Source organism: Canis aureus, chromosome 16, assembly GCF_053574225.1.
Source record: "Canis aureus isolate CA01 chromosome 16, VMU_Caureus_v.1.0, whole genome shotgun sequence".
Taxonomy (NCBI): Eukaryota; Metazoa; Chordata; class Mammalia; order Carnivora; family Canidae; genus Canis; species Canis aureus.
The window spans coordinates 11269629-11284190 of NC_135626.1; the positions used below are offsets into that span (position 1 = coordinate 11269629).

General features: G+C 57.3%; 1 protein-coding gene across 11 annotated transcripts in view; it reads right to left on the reverse strand.

Moving 5' to 3' along the window:
* Positions 1-14480, reverse strand: part of ADAMTS13 (ADAM metallopeptidase with thrombospondin type 1 motif 13) — a 30754-nt gene extending 16274 nt beyond the window's left edge. For 8 of the 11 annotated variants that reach the window (XR_013354006.1, XM_077851307.1, XM_077851304.1 and 5 more), the window contains exons 1-14: positions 14389-14480; positions 11773-11884; positions 11378-11444; positions 10054-10334; positions 9050-9209; positions 7914-8089; positions 5904-5987; positions 5633-5757; positions 5364-5510; positions 3659-3799; positions 2865-3027; positions 2194-2298; positions 1308-1459; positions 1125-1188 (exon numbers count right to left, since the gene is read on the reverse strand). Coding sequence is in view for 10 of the 11 variants with exons in the window: in XM_077851307.1 (XP_077707433.1) it covers positions 1125-1188; positions 1308-1459; positions 2194-2298; positions 2865-3027; positions 3659-3799; positions 5364-5510; positions 5633-5757; positions 5904-5987; positions 7914-8089; positions 9050-9209; positions 10054-10334; positions 11378-11444; positions 11773-11884; positions 14389-14408 (1797 nt within the window). In the remaining variant the exon portion in view is untranslated. Of the gene's footprint in view, positions 1-1124; positions 1189-1307; positions 1460-2193; positions 2299-2864; positions 3028-3658; positions 3800-5363; positions 5511-5632; positions 5758-5903; positions 5988-7913; positions 8090-9049; positions 9210-10053; positions 10335-11377; positions 11445-11772; positions 11885-12940; positions 13001-13872; positions 14186-14388 lie in introns of those variants that run through there. The other 3 variants (XM_077851305.1, XM_077851306.1, XM_077851308.1) reach the window with 3 other exon arrangements.
* Between the last annotated feature and the right edge of the window lie 82 nt (positions 14481-14562).

The window sequence follows — 14562 nt, forward strand, 5'->3', positions numbered from 1 at the left end:
ACACAGGGCAGGAACTGCCACTCGGCAACAAAGAGGTAAAGAGCCCTGCTCGCTCATTGCCTCCCCCAAGCCTGTGCTCCAGGTGAGAACTCGGCCCTCTGTGTCTGGGGAGGCGCTGGGTCTGCCTGAAGGCGGGAGGGAAGGTCTCACCAGGTGCACATCTTAACTAAGTGTCACAGGCACCATTCTAGCAGTTGGTGCCCAGGACGATGGCCATGATCAAAACCACGGACCACAGGGATAGAGAGGATGGAGAGAAAGTGGAACCCTTGCACACTGCAGGTGGGAAAGCCAAATGGCTCAGCTGCTGTGAAGGATGGCTGGCAGGTTCCTCAAAGGACTGGGTGTAGAAATACCATGTGATCTAATGACTCCACTTTTAGGTGCATTACAAGGAAATAAAAACTGGTACTCGAGTGTGCATATGCACATGTTCAGAGCAGCATGATTCTCAATAACCAAAAGGTGGAGATGGCCCAAAACGTCAAGATGGCCCAAAATGTCTGTCAACAGATGAACAGATAATATGTGGTCCATCCATACGATGGAATATAGCCCTAATCAGCCCTAATAAGGAGTGAACTTCTCACACCGGCTATGACACGGGTGACCCTGGAGGACATGACACGGAGTGAAAGAAGCCAGTCACAAAAGACCACATATTGTGGGGTTCCATGTCTATGAAATGTCCAGGACAGGCAAATCCAGAGGCAGGGATCGGTAGTTGCCAGGAGCTGGAGGATGTCAGGGTCAGGGACTGCTAATGGGTCTGGGGTTCTGCTTCGGGGTCATGGAGATGCTCTGGAACTTGATAGAGGTGGTGGTCACATCACACTGTAAATGTACCAAATGCCCCTGGATCCCATACTTTTAAATGGTTTTATATGATGTAGATTTCACCAGCATTTGGAACTGAAAGAATGGTTTCAGGAGGTCCTGGAGGGGAGGGAAGTCCTAGAGTACGCACCGTGGTCCCAGGGGAGGTGGAGCAGCACCCCCAAATCTCAAAAGTGCCCTGGTGTGAACCACAAATTCAGCTGCCCTGATCTTTTGGGATCCTTCCTGATTCCAGGGCCCAGCCCTGCCCACCTGAGCCTCTCGTCCTGCCCCAAGGGAAGGCCTACCTGGGTGTTGCACATCTCCGCCTGGAGGTCAGCACCCACGCACACATGCCCTCCAAAGGCAGGCCTAAAAATGTCCACAAGACATGAGGGGTGACAGGTGAGCCACTGCCCTCCCAACCAGGGAATGTGGAGCAGGCTCCATCCCCTCCCAGACCTGAAGGGCAGTGCTCCCTCCACATGTACCTGGGGTTGTTGCAGTGCCGCCTCCTGGTGACCACACCTCCTCCGCAGGAACGGGAGCAAAGGCTGGGGGGACTCCAGCTAGACCACTGCCCATGCACCACCCCCACTGGGCTCAGCTCTGCCAGGGAGCGGCAGTGACCCTTGGAGCACCACTGTAAGAGAAGGACACACCATCCCATACCCAGGGCACCCCACATCCCCCATAACCACACGGTACCGCACACACAAGGCACCCACCCCCACATAGGCAAGCACATGTGCAGGCACCCCCCACCCCCATCCTGCTCAGGAGACAATACTAGATAGAAGAGGGCAATGCCCAGGCTGTAGGACCCAGGAAGGGTCTGGCCATGCCCCATAGAGGGGAAAGGCGGAGTCACTTAGGTCTGCAGGGTAGAGGGAGGTGAGTGCCTGGTATGGCCAGAGAGGGAGTCTGGGTTAGGGAGCTGGGCCAGGCTATCACTGTCACTCAAAGCCTTCATCTCCTCTGTGGTACAGGGGTGACAGCACAAGCCCCGTCTCCAGACCCAGGGAAAGGGGGAAAGAGACTCAACAATTGTGCGGGGAGGGGCAGGGCATTCAATACACGCTGGCTGTGGCTCTGGACCCCCCATACGCCTCAGCAGAGTTATCAGCAAGCCCTTTGTCAGTTTTTGTAGGTCCCATGGACCTAGAAAACACATCCCATCGTCCAAAAGTCACCGGATACACAGGGCATCCTGCAACCCATCTCTCCTGACCAGGTGACCAAGGTCCTCTGCCCTGGGAATGCAGGCTGCCCGTGTGCATGTGCATGCACTCTCTCTCATTCTCTCTCTCTCACACACACACACACATGCACACACACACGCACACACTCTGGCATCTCTTCATTCCCTGCTCTGACCTTCTGCACGCCGCACTCTGTCCCATCCAGAAGAGGGATGAGGAGGCGGCTACAGCTGCTTTGGTCCAGGGGATCCGTGTGGCAGGACAGAGCCTGGCACATGTCCTAGGAGGGGGGACAGCCTGTTCAGCGTCCAGTCTTAATGGTTCCCCACACACCACAGGACACAGTGACACATACGGGGTCCCGTGGGCACAGGGGCCAGGGAGAATGGGCACGGCATACTCCATAGAACAGGGACATGACCAGGGCCCACAGTCATTTTATGGGCTCACAAATATGGTTTCAGTTATTTTATCCAAAGAAAAAAATATCTTTTAGGTCAAAGAAGATATTCTAATGTGTATCGTTAATATATAGGGAACCTGGGTGGCTCAGTGGTTGAGCATCTGCCTTGGGCTCAGGGCATGATCTCGAGGTCCTCAGATGGAGTCCCCCATCGAAGGACTGCCTCTGCCTGCTTCTCTGCCTCTCTATGTCTCTCATGAATAAATACATAAAATCTTACAAAAAAAAATATAAGAAGAAGGGCCCCCGACAGCCTGGCACAGCGGGTGCTCACTTCACTCAGTGCACAGCGGGGCATGAGCTGGACTGCGGGGCGGACAGGCCCAGGTAGAGGGAGCAGGGCAGGGTCAGAGGGTTGCGCACAGTGGGGGGGCGGGACTCACGAGATGCTCCCTGGTGAAGGTGCAGGCCACTGCCCCAGCGCCGAAGGCGACGCGGCACTGCTCGTCCGTGCTGTACAGGAGGCCAGGCTGTGCCTGGGGAAGGCGCCCGGAGGCCCCAGCCTGTGGCTCTGGCAGGTCCCCCAGGCAGCGCAACCGTCCTGCGCTGCAACAAGGCCCCTGCTCAGGCCCCCAGCGGACACGGGGCGGGAGTGGGATGTGGGACGAGGAGCCGGCAGGTGGGGAGGGGAGTCCTCAGCGCACGGACCCGCCCTGAGGCCAGAGGCCACGAGAAGGGGAGGTGGGAGCGGAGCAGGTGGGGGCCGGAGCCGGTGGGGGTGAAGCAGACCCCGTGCGATGCAGCCAGAGGAGGACACGGCTGACAGAGGTTGGACTGGGAAGCTGGTGGGGCCGAGGGGTCGATGCAAGGGTGGGATGGGTGGAGGGATGGGCGTGGATGGGGTAGAATTGAGGGGTGGGCACAGAAGCGGGTGGGATGGAAGAGGGGGTGCGTAGGGGTGGGAGGGAACCAGGGAGCCTGCGTGGGGAGGTGTGGATGCAGGGACGGGCGCACACGTGGAGGGGCAGATGGAAGGGTGGATGCGAGGGCACCAGGGAGGATGGAGGCTGCCCCGGAGCGGTGATGGGGGCCTCTGGGGAGGGGGCGCGGGACACCATGGGACTGAACAGAGGGCTGGGCAGGGCTGGGCCGGGCTGGGGCAGATGGAGGGTGGGTCTGAGGGACAAGCAGAGGTGCCTCCTGATATAGATGGGGGAGGGGTGAGGGATGCAGCTACCTGAGCAGATGCAGCAGTTGCTGGCGGCTGCAGGCAGACCACGAGAGGTCCCCACGGGCAGCCGCTCGGTCCTGGGAGCCCATCACATGGCCGCTGGGCTTGCAGCCGCTGCCGGCCGCACCGTCGTGCTCCAGGCCCAGGCTGTGCGCAGAAGGCAACACTGAGGGTCTCCTCACGGCCCCCCCACCCAGTTCAGGTCTGACTAATCCTTTGGCCGGCAGAGAGGCCGGGTGTTTTCGGACCAAAGGGCATCCTGATCCTGCCACCAGAGAGCCCTGCTTCAGTTTCCCACCGGAGAGAGCGCTGGGTCAGCCAGGGAGCTCCTGCCTCTTTGGGCCAACAAATACTGAAACGTTTTAAAAACATTGAGACCAAGCTAATCTGTGGTGTTACAAGAAGGGGCCCTGGGGGGCGGGGCTGCCAGTGATGACTTTTTGATTGGTGGCCACTCAGAGTAGGAAAATTCATCCACTGCCTGTATAGAGAGGTTGACAAAAAAAATCGAGAAAATGTGCAGGCCTTTGGCCATTGTTTCCAATCCCAGTGGAAGGCAGTGGTTTTCAAAACCTTCTTTTCCCTCCAAACCAGGCGAATGAAGGCACTGTGTGCGGGGGGTCATGTCCAGGTGCAGAAGTCATTGTAAATGTAGAGCTGTTGTGAACTGATATGGGGGTGAGGACCCCAGCCTCGCTGGGCACCTGGGCCACCCACAGAGATGGGGATGTGGGGCTTCCACAGCAGAACTCAGAAAGGCTGCAAGGCCTGGGGGCAGGTGGGGGCCATTGGGCAAGGAGCATAGACTCACTTTTTACTTTATGGGTTTCTGTGCTGTCTGACTTTCTACAGCAAACAGGTGTTACTGTCATAATGAAAAGACTAAAAATCATAAAAGAAGCTCGCCACTTTAGGTAAATGACAATAGACAGGAACAAAGATTTGCCTACAGAATGCAGGATGTTCATAACAGGAAAGATTTGTAAACAACCTAAAAAGCCAACAACAGGGGATTAACTAAATTACAGCTCATACAAAAAATTATAAAAGATCCGGGGAAAAAGTGTTTGGGATGTAGCGTTCCATTAAAAAAAAAAAAAAACAGTAACAAAACAATTTACGGTATAATCCCAATTTTACAAATAAAAAATTATGCGTGTGGGTAAGAAATGACTAAAATTAAACATAAAGGGGATCCCTGGGTAGCGCAGCGGTTTGGCGCCTGCCTTTGGCCCAGGGCGCGATCCTGGAGACCCGGGATCGAGTCCCGCGTCGGGCTCCCGGTGCATGGAGCCTGCTTCTCCCTCTGCCTGTGTCTCTGCGCCTCTCTCTCTCTCTGTGACTATCATAAATAAATAAAAATTTAAAAAAAATAAAAATAAAATAAAATTAAACATAAACTGTGAACAGATGTTACCTCTAAGCGGTAGGACCTGGGATAATTTTGACAGCCTGCTTTTTCTTTACCTGAATTTTCTAGAAAACTTATTTTCTAATTGCTAAGTTTGCTTATCTTAGGGTGAAAAAGTTTTTTAATCAAGAGGTATCAGATTTCCCAGCTCTTGTCCCCCACTCCCAGCCCCAAGTCCACCGGGGCCAAGGTACAGGTTCCTTCCAGCACACTCTTCCAGGGCCCACTGCCAGCCTCGACATTCCCTCCTGAGAACCCCGGTCAGCTCCTGGGCCTCAGCCTAGAGGACAAGATGCCTACCTGTGACCAATCTCATGAGCGATGGTGACCCCCAGGTCAAAGCCAGTATCCTCAGTGATGACGCAGCTCCAGGAAGATGAGCAAGCACCCCCCAGCTGGGTGACTCCCCGAACCTGCCGGTTACCATCAGGCAACTCCAGGTCAAATCTTGGGAAGAGAGAACAGACACTTGGGTGATGCTGAGGTCCCTGCCTGCTGCCAGGCAGCCTCTGCAGAGAAAGGGTGCAGCTCCCCCAGCAGGCTGGTGGGCCACTGGGGAGCTCAGCTACCTGGTGATGTAGAGGACCAGGTCGGCATGGCCAGGATCTGTGTCGTCCTCAGGGTTGACTGTCCTGCTCCACTCACAGACACTCAGCAGTGATGCCGTGATGTTGGCCGTGATGTTCGGAGCATCCTGGGGATCAGTATAGAGTCCATGTTTATGGGAACTGCACCCAACGGGGTCCTTACCACAGCCCTGTTACTGTGCATGCTACAGAGGGGGAGACCCACGGGAAGAGGTAAAGAGGATAGAAATGGGTTTTCCAGCTTGATGCCTACCTCGGGCTGGGTCAGAATGACCATTTTCACCAGATGCACTTGGAACTGAGCCCCCAGGGATGGGTCCCTCAGCAGCTCTGACCCCTGTGGGAGAGCAGGAGGGAGAGGTGACTCATGTGGGCTCGTGTGGCCTAGCTGGGGGTGGGGGGGCAGAGAGCTGGGCCCACAGAAGATGCTCCATCAGCACGGGGGGAAAGGCTAGTCCTTGGGCTGGGAGCCAGCCACAGGGGTGGGCAGATGGGCTCTGGTCCTCCCCTTGCTCGTGACTCAAGAAAGCCAGCCAACACTAGGAAGAAAAACCTGAAACAACGGGATGCAAATAACTGTTATTAGCCTAGAATATTCCACTCTAACATTGCTTCTCTCTCACCAGATTTGCCCTCTCCCTTCTCATTTCTGATCACCCACTCAAAACACCCTTCTCTCCACCTCTGCATCTCCATGAGGCAGCATGAGGGCCTCCCTGCCCTCCACAAGGCCTTTCCTGGGGACCCCAGAGAGAAGATTCCCCCACAGCGAGCCTCCTGGCTCTCTCTCGGCACATGTGTCAAGATGCCAATCGTGGCCAACGTGTAGTGTGGTTGTTGGCACCAGCTTGTCCTCTGAATTACACATGGTGTCCAAGAGAGCACTCTGCTGTCCCCAGCCTCAGTGGGCCTGAATCCCAGCTCTTCTGCTTCCCACCTGTACGCCCAGGATCCTACTAACTGACTGGGGAAGCTCAGGTTCATAATCTGTAAAATGGAGGGAAAGCCTCCTGTGGTCTTGGCAGACTTAGGAACAGCACAGCTGGCAAAGGTGGGTGTCCGGTCATGACAACGGCCATTACCGAGAAGCCAGTCTGGTATCTACCACCATCCTAGGTCCTCACATGACACATCAAATGACCAGAGAAGAGTATGGCTCCATTATGAGATGTCAGCATATTGGAGGTGGTAGCACCCCTAATACTCAAAAACAGATTTTAAGGGGCTCAAAGGAAGTGTGTTTCACCTCTGGGGCTGCAGGCAGACACCTGAGCAGGCTTATTGTGGACTTGGGCTGGGTCTGAGAGGCCGCAGGACCATGTGGGTATGACCCTGGGACCCAGAGAACACATAGGGACGCGGTGGGGGGGGCGGCGTGGATGGCCTGGGGCTCTGAGCCTGGGGGGACTTTTCCTTTGGCCCAAAATAGGTGGACATACCCAAGACTGGGCACAATGCGGGGCTAAGTACCCCACATTCTTGGGGGCAGCCTGCCTCCGGGGCCAGCTTCCAAGAAGGTGGCACTCTCCATGCAGTGTTGGTATTAAGCTCCTGACACTGTGGAAGCTTACCTGGCAGCCTAGGGCAGTCACTGTGTGTGCGTGTCACATGTGCGTGCCTAGCTGCAGGCATGGGCTCTCATGTAGTCCCTTACATCACAGTATGTTACACGTGAGCATTTGATTATGGAGACACCTGTTTCTTTGCTGACTCTGTCTCTCGATGCCCACCAGTGGGAATCATACTTCTCATCCCACCTTCACCCCTAGGAGCCAAATGAAGGAGAGGCCAACAGCAATGGGGGTGCCCAAGTGAAAGGGAACTGGGAGAGGCCAGTGTGGGGCACCCCTGCTGGTGCCAGGGCAGTGCTGGCTGAGGTTCCTGGGGAGCAAATGGACTTCAGGACAGAGGCCAGACTTGAGAGTCCCCCAGAGAGAAGAGACCCAGGTAGCAAGAGGCTGTGGGGTGCACTAGGGAGCCAAGAGGGGACCCGGGACCTCACCCACCTCCACTCCAAGTAAGGGAGGGGAGGAGGAACCAAAGGGCAGACCACACCCCTTGTACCCCAAGGCCCTGGGCCCCAAGCATGACCCCAGCCTTAGGTTTACACTGGAGTTCAACAGGAGTTCAAACCACCACGTAAGCTGGCCCACTCCCATTCTGCCCCAAGTCCCCGGTGTGGCGTGCTATGTGCAGAGGCTCCCGCACTCCACTCCTCATGGTCAGCACCATGCATGGAGTCCCCTGCCCAAGGAACACTCACCATGTTGAGGTTAGTGAGCACATAACGCTCAGTGTCCTCCTGGTGAGCCTGATAGACGTCGGGGCCCACGGCCACCAGCAGCTCCAGGTGTAAGACACTCCCAGCAACCCATCTCCGGAGGCGAGGGGACCGAGGACGGCCTGGTGAGGGAGGAAGCGGGGCTGACAGCGAAGCTTCTAGAAAACAGATAATCCGTGGCTTTGGCCCCATGGCCAGATCTTTCTGGGCTTGGAGACACCATGTGAGTCCTGTCCCTGCCATTTTCCACCATGGGTTTAGGGAGTCAGGGGGCGTGATCCCCAGCTTTCTCATGGGGAACGTAGGGAGCAGGGAATACCTGCCTCCCAGGCGGGGGAGCACCCAGTGAGTGGGCCTATGCTGTGCCTCCAGGAGCTGGCCTCCTGGCTCCTCAGGAGGATTGAGGGTCCCAAGCTTACTTTCCCAGAAGTCATTGTCTGTTGTGAGTCTTATGACCAGTGGTGGCTGGTCCAAGCTGCTGCCGGTCTTGGTTTCCACCCCGCCCCAAGGGCCAGATCCCATTAGTGACTAGGTATTCCGGAGCATCTGGAAGGGCCAGGTGGCAGTGCAGGGCCCAAGGAGGTAGCTCTTGGGTGGCCTTTTTGTCCTTTGGGTTCCCCAAAGCCCCAGGCCCTGGTTCTGACATCTCTCTGGGTACACGCTGGAGAGCAGAACAGGGTCATTCCAAGATGACAAGGAGAGTCCAAGCCACTACCCTGCCTGCACCTGGGTACTGGACGAGTGGGCCTGGGAGGCAGCAGCTACCAGCTCCAATCCTGGTCATGCCCTGGCACCACCGTATCAGCCCTGAGCAGCCACTCCATGGTCCCATCTGTACTAGTAACTAACGCCAATAAGCGGTTTCCTGCCAACCACACGTGTCCATGAATGTGCTTTGTAAACTATGAAGAGCTGTCCGTACGTCTACCTGGCCACCAAGTAGACGGTGGGTGGCATGGCTGATGACCGGCCATGTGCTCCCCTGGCCTACCCGCTCCCAGCATCCTGAAGGAGATGGTTCAGTCAGGATTGTGGCCACTTGGGCATTGGGGAGAGCTGGCCATCTCCCAGGGCTGTCCCCAAGGGCAGCACCACCCTCTCTCTCCCAGGAGCTGTACCTCGGATGGTGTTAAGGGCCTTGGGGGCCGTGGGGGCCTTGGGGAAAGGCCTGTGGATCAGGTGGGGCTGGGCAAGAGCCCAGGGTGGCACCAGCTCCCGGTGCTGCATCTTCACTGGCTGGATGTAGAACAGGTCTGCACCCACCAGGATGTCACCCTCCTAGAGAAGAGAGAGCAGCCTGGCATGGAGCCCACGTGCTCCACTTCAGGACAGAGCCTCCCAGGGACGTGACAGCCCTGGGCCCACAGACCTGCCCTGAGCTCTCTCCAAGTGTGACGTCCCCAGGCCCATCCCTGTGGGACAGCTAGGGATCCATGCCTTGCTGGGGCTGTGCCTACTGCTTCCACCTGCCACCAGCCCCCCACTGCCCACTCTCCAGGCCTCCCTCACGTCCTGGCCTCTGGGCCCCAAGGTGTAGGCCTGGTAAAGACACCGGTGGGATTCCACGTGTACAGACACAAGAGGGGGTCTCAAGGACTAGCGAGGCCCGTGCTAATGAACAGCACAGCAGTCGGCAGCCTGATCCCGAGTAGCACGTGTCCCAGCCCATGCTGGGCCACCCAAGGCAGTAACCACGGAGGGGCATTGGGCTTTCCCCAGAACGACGTGGATGGGTCTAGCTTGACTGATACATGGTGACAAATTTACATGGACACTTGACACCAGTCCTCTCGACAACCCAGGATAGCTCGTCATTTCTCAGTGGAGGCCCTGAGATCCAATGGAGTGACTGGTCCATGGCCATGGGGATGACTGCCAGGGCCTGGTTCTTCCCATCCCATAGTCCCCTGTATTTGCACCTGGCTCTGCACCCCTGCCAGCCCGGTGGTCTTGGGGAACCCAGACAGCTCTCCTGAGCCTCGACGGAACATGCCTTTGCAGGGCCTGGCATGTGGCAAAGACCTGATGTTGTTGTCCTCTCACACCTTCGGATGGAGGGCCTGTTCACACCACGGGGTAACCACCAAGCCCAACCTCAGTGTGGTCTTGCCCTGGTGCTCACCAAGTGGCCTGAGCAGTAAGTGACCCTGGCCGCGGCCCCCAGGGGCAGCAGGGGGCGGCCCCCCAAGAAGCAGAGATGGGGCAGCCGCCTCAGGAGCTGGAGGGAGGCGTTCAGGACGAGCTCACTGGTGAAGGAGGTGGTAAAGAGGCTCCATTCAGGCGGGAAGGAGATGGTGAAGAGCTGTCCCCAGATGTGCAGGGAGCAGCTCAGGGCCCGGCAGGGAGGTACCCCGGTTCCATCTTCACAGATGCAGCTGAGCGGGGCCACGTCAAATGGGGGTGCTGCAGGAGAGAGGAAGCTGCCTGGCCCAGCCCTGCTGAGCCCTCTGGGTCTTCCTGCCTGGGACAGGAGGCCCCAGTTCATTCCCCTTTGGTGAGTGGGCATGAGGGCTGGCCTGGAAGCCCAGGGAGAGAGGGGGCAGCCTGAGTTCAAATCCAACTCCTCCCAGCTTGCAGGGTGGTGGACTGCAAGTTGCCTCTCCAATCTGGGCCTCACCCCTAGGGGAAGACCGGCGTTCAGTGCCCTAGCCTCACCCCATGACAGGCTTTCACCAATGGTGGCATGAACCCTAACAGGCAAAGCAGGTACGAGCACAGCCTCTGTGGCCTCTATGAACAGCAAGCGCCCGAGGCCAGCCTCACCATCCTTCTCCACCATGTGCCTCACTCCTAAGTAGCCCCCGGAGGCCTTAGGGACACCAGGCCCCAGGAAGGGCACAGCTGCAGGGACCTGGGGTCCTGATAACAGTGTCCAGTCCCCACCCTCCACACCTAGGCAGCTGCAAGCGGGGCTCTGTTTGCCTTTGGCCAGGCCACAGAGAATTCAGTCACAAGCGGGACACCCCTTATTTCTCTCCACCCTAATCACGAGCCCCACCCCCACCTCTGGTTCCCCGCAGCCTTTAGATCAGTGGCCCAACTTGGAGAAGGGGGCGGGCACCCCACAATAGCCCACAGACAGGGCCGAGAACGACAGAGAGGCTCTGGCTGGAGCCTGAGCCAGCGCCTATCTTGTTTCTCACAGAAGGGATAAATATTTCCATCCATGACCAGAAACCTCCAGAGCTCCTGCAGCTCCGCCAGCCTGCGGGAGGCCCCAGGGTAAAAGGGACCAGCTAATTAGTGACCATTTCCTTGAGATATTGAGCAGAAGCTTGGGGTCAGAATACCAGGACCAGATTCTATGGCCTTGGCAGAAGCCGGGAGCTAATTAGCAGGAATGATGGCAGCCCCTTGGACCTCCTCCCAGCAGAGCCCAGACTCCAGGAGGACATGCCCTGCAGGCTCTGGGGAGCACCCCCTGCTAAGAAGACTAGGACACGTACCTTTTAGGGTAGCTTCAGGGCCAAAATAAGAAGTCACTTCCTCCGGGTCCAAAGCCTGAAGAAATTGCTGCAAGACCAAAAGGACAAGAGAAGAGGGAGAGGGAGAGGAAGAGGGAGTGAGAGAGGCAAGGCAAGCAGACGAGAGAAGCAAGGAATTGACATGGCGGTTGCAGGGACACATTGAGAAGCCCATTCCTTCAGCAGCAAGCACACTTCATCCCTGGAATCCCAAGCTCAGATCTTCCCCCCTCAGATCTTTCCCCCGACCAGTGCACACCCCGAAGCTGGAAGAACACCCCCACTCTGCCCAAAGGCTGCTTAGGCAGCCCCCTCCCTCCCCAGTCACCCTCCTTCAGCACCCAGAAGAGCCCCAGGGCTCCTGCAGACTCACCCACCTGCTGGAAATCGGAGAGTCCCCAGCAGCCCAGGAGAAAGAAGACAGATGTGAGAATTGCCCCCACACATCTCCCCCAGGGGCGAGGCTCCCTCATCCTCAGGAAAGCCAGCCTGGAGCAGAGGGAGAGAGCCTTTTGACTGGAAATCTGGCTGGGGTGGAGTGTGGTAGACCCCACGGGGCAGTGGGCGGGGAGAGGAGGCTGTGTTTACTCTTGGGAGCTTCCTCCCAGGGCAGGGGCCAAAGAGTGGGCAGCCTGCAAGCTCTTGTACTCCTTGGTCCAGAGCACCAGATCCTACCCCCACCCTCTACCCCAACGACGGGGCTGGGCCAGGCAGCACGGCCAGGAGGTGACGGCGCTGGACCAGGGATCTTGCAGAAGTGAGTTCAGGTGTGATTCTGTAACTGGGGCTGGGTTACTGTCCCCTGACTGAGAGGCTGTACATTCCAGCCTCTGACAAACTGCTCTTCCACTGACACCCCTGATCCGTCCTGCATTCCACTACTTATTCCCTTTGTCGATCTAAAATTGTTGTCGGGAGGCAACAATTACACAAGCACCTTTATCTGGGATCCAACAATTGCAGTTCAGAGCACAGAGATTTGAATCACAATCCAAACAGTGCCCCACTAGGGAGCAAAACTCGGGAGCATTCACAGCAAAAATAGGCCGGCTGTGTACACTGCTTACAGAGGATTTTGTATTGGTGTTGGCAACAGATGGGAAACCTTTATGTTATAAATCTCGACTAAGGCCCTCAGTGAGCAGTCTTCCACCCACCGTAGGATGGTTGTAAGTGGTCAGGATAGGTCCCTGTAGGTCCCTGCAGCATTTGCACTTTGGCCCAGTCCAAAAGTTCACAGTTCCACTGGTGAGAATGGGGAAGATGTGCATGTGGCCCATCTCCTTCATGGACTCCCAGTTCCATTTATTTATTTTTTAAAAAGACTTTATTTATTCATGAGAGAGGCAGAGTTGCAGGCTCCATGCAGGGAGCCTGATGTGGGACTTGATCCCAGGACTCCAGGATCACGCTCTGGGCTGAAGGCAGGCGCTAAACCGCTGAGCCACCCAGGGATCCCCTCCCGGCTCCATTTAAAAACCCCTTGATGTGTTTCATTTCACCCTTCTCACCCAGTGCAGATTCTGGGTCCCCCTCTATACTCACGTCCTACAAACACTCCTGTCTTACTTCCTTCCTCTCAGCTACTATTCTGTGTCTGCTCCCCTGAAAGACAGTCACAGAACCAGGTGAGGTGGCACCACGCTCCCCTCAGCATCACAGATCGCCTGGCAGCCCATTTCACTTTCTGGAGGGTTCCTGGTCACACTCTTCATGCTCCCTTACACCTCCAGGACACCCCCTCACCCAAAACCCAGCTGGCAGCTGGCAGGGGGATTGTGCAGGTTTCCTGCCTCCTTGTCCTCTGTTAGCTGGGGGCGGGAGCTGCAGGATTCCATCCTGGGCCAGTCTGCTTTCCTTTCTCAGGCCGGATCTTCATGATTGCCTGAGGCTCTCCCTGCCCATCCTGCACTTCTTCCTTCACCTTTCCCAGGTACACCATCCCAATTTATGCCATGCGTTCCTGACCATCTCTTTGACTGCTCCTTGGAGACCCAGATGGACACATTGCCCTAATCCAAGCTCATCACCGGGGCCCTGGGCATGGGTCATTGGCTCCTGCCTGGCCTCCCTGCAGGCATGCTTGTTTTTTCTCTCTCTCACACGCCCTCCCCATTCCACTTCTCACAGTGCCAGTGTTCTCTAAAGAACTCAAGTCAGACTGCATCACCCCCCAGCTCTAAAGCAATCGATGGCTTCCCCTTGCCCTTAAGATGTCCAAACACTTCCCGGCAGCCTGGGAAGCTCTGTAATCAGATTAGACTGGCCCCTGCTGTCGCTCTGCCCGCATAGCTAAGCCTGTCCCCTTGGCACACAGAGACTTGGCCACACTGGCTTCCTCTTCCTCAGGCACCCCAAGGGTCTTGCTGTCTCCCCTCTGAGTCCCGGTTTCCTGTCCAAGTGTGCACGCACGTGTCACTTGCTCATTCAGAAATAGAAATCGGTGCGCTCAATTAAATTTCAATTTTGGGGGTCACCTGGGTGCCTCAGGGGTCGAGCGTTCCTTCTCCCTTTGGCCCGGGGCGTGATCCTGGAGTCCTGGGATCGAGTCCCACGTCGGGCTCCCTGCATGGGGCCTGCCTCTCCCTCTGCCTGTGTCTCTGCCTCTCTCGCTGGGTCTCTCATGACTAAATAAATACAACCTTTAAAATTTTTTTAAATTTCGGATAAACACCGAACACCGTCGACATTCGTGTCAGTATGTCCCAAACGTTGCAACTACTGAATGGGGCACATTCACACGGAAAACTGTTCTTCCCCCGGCCTTCCGCAGGTCGTCTGCCCGCCCCGGCCCTGCCCCCCGCACCTCGTCCCCTTCCTGCAGGGCCGCCCCTGGTCCCCGGGACTCCGGCGTCCCCCTCCGCGAGAGCCCCCACCCCCGCACGCGCACACAGCTGGAGGCCCTCGAAGCCGAGGCTCCTCCGCGGGATGAACCAGGGCCCCGCGGGGCCAGGCTGGGGATTGAAAGTCACCGCGGCGCCGCAAGGTCATACACTGCGTCGTTACAAGGCATCCTCGGAGCTCTCGGTGGCGGCTCAGCGGCCTCGGCAGCCCCGAGTCTCAGTTTACCCCCTGAGGTAGGCCCCGCCCCGGCCCCGCCCCCCGGCCCCGCCCAGCCCAGCCCGCCAGTCCGGCCCGCCAGCGCCCTCTCGCGGCCGTCCGCCTCC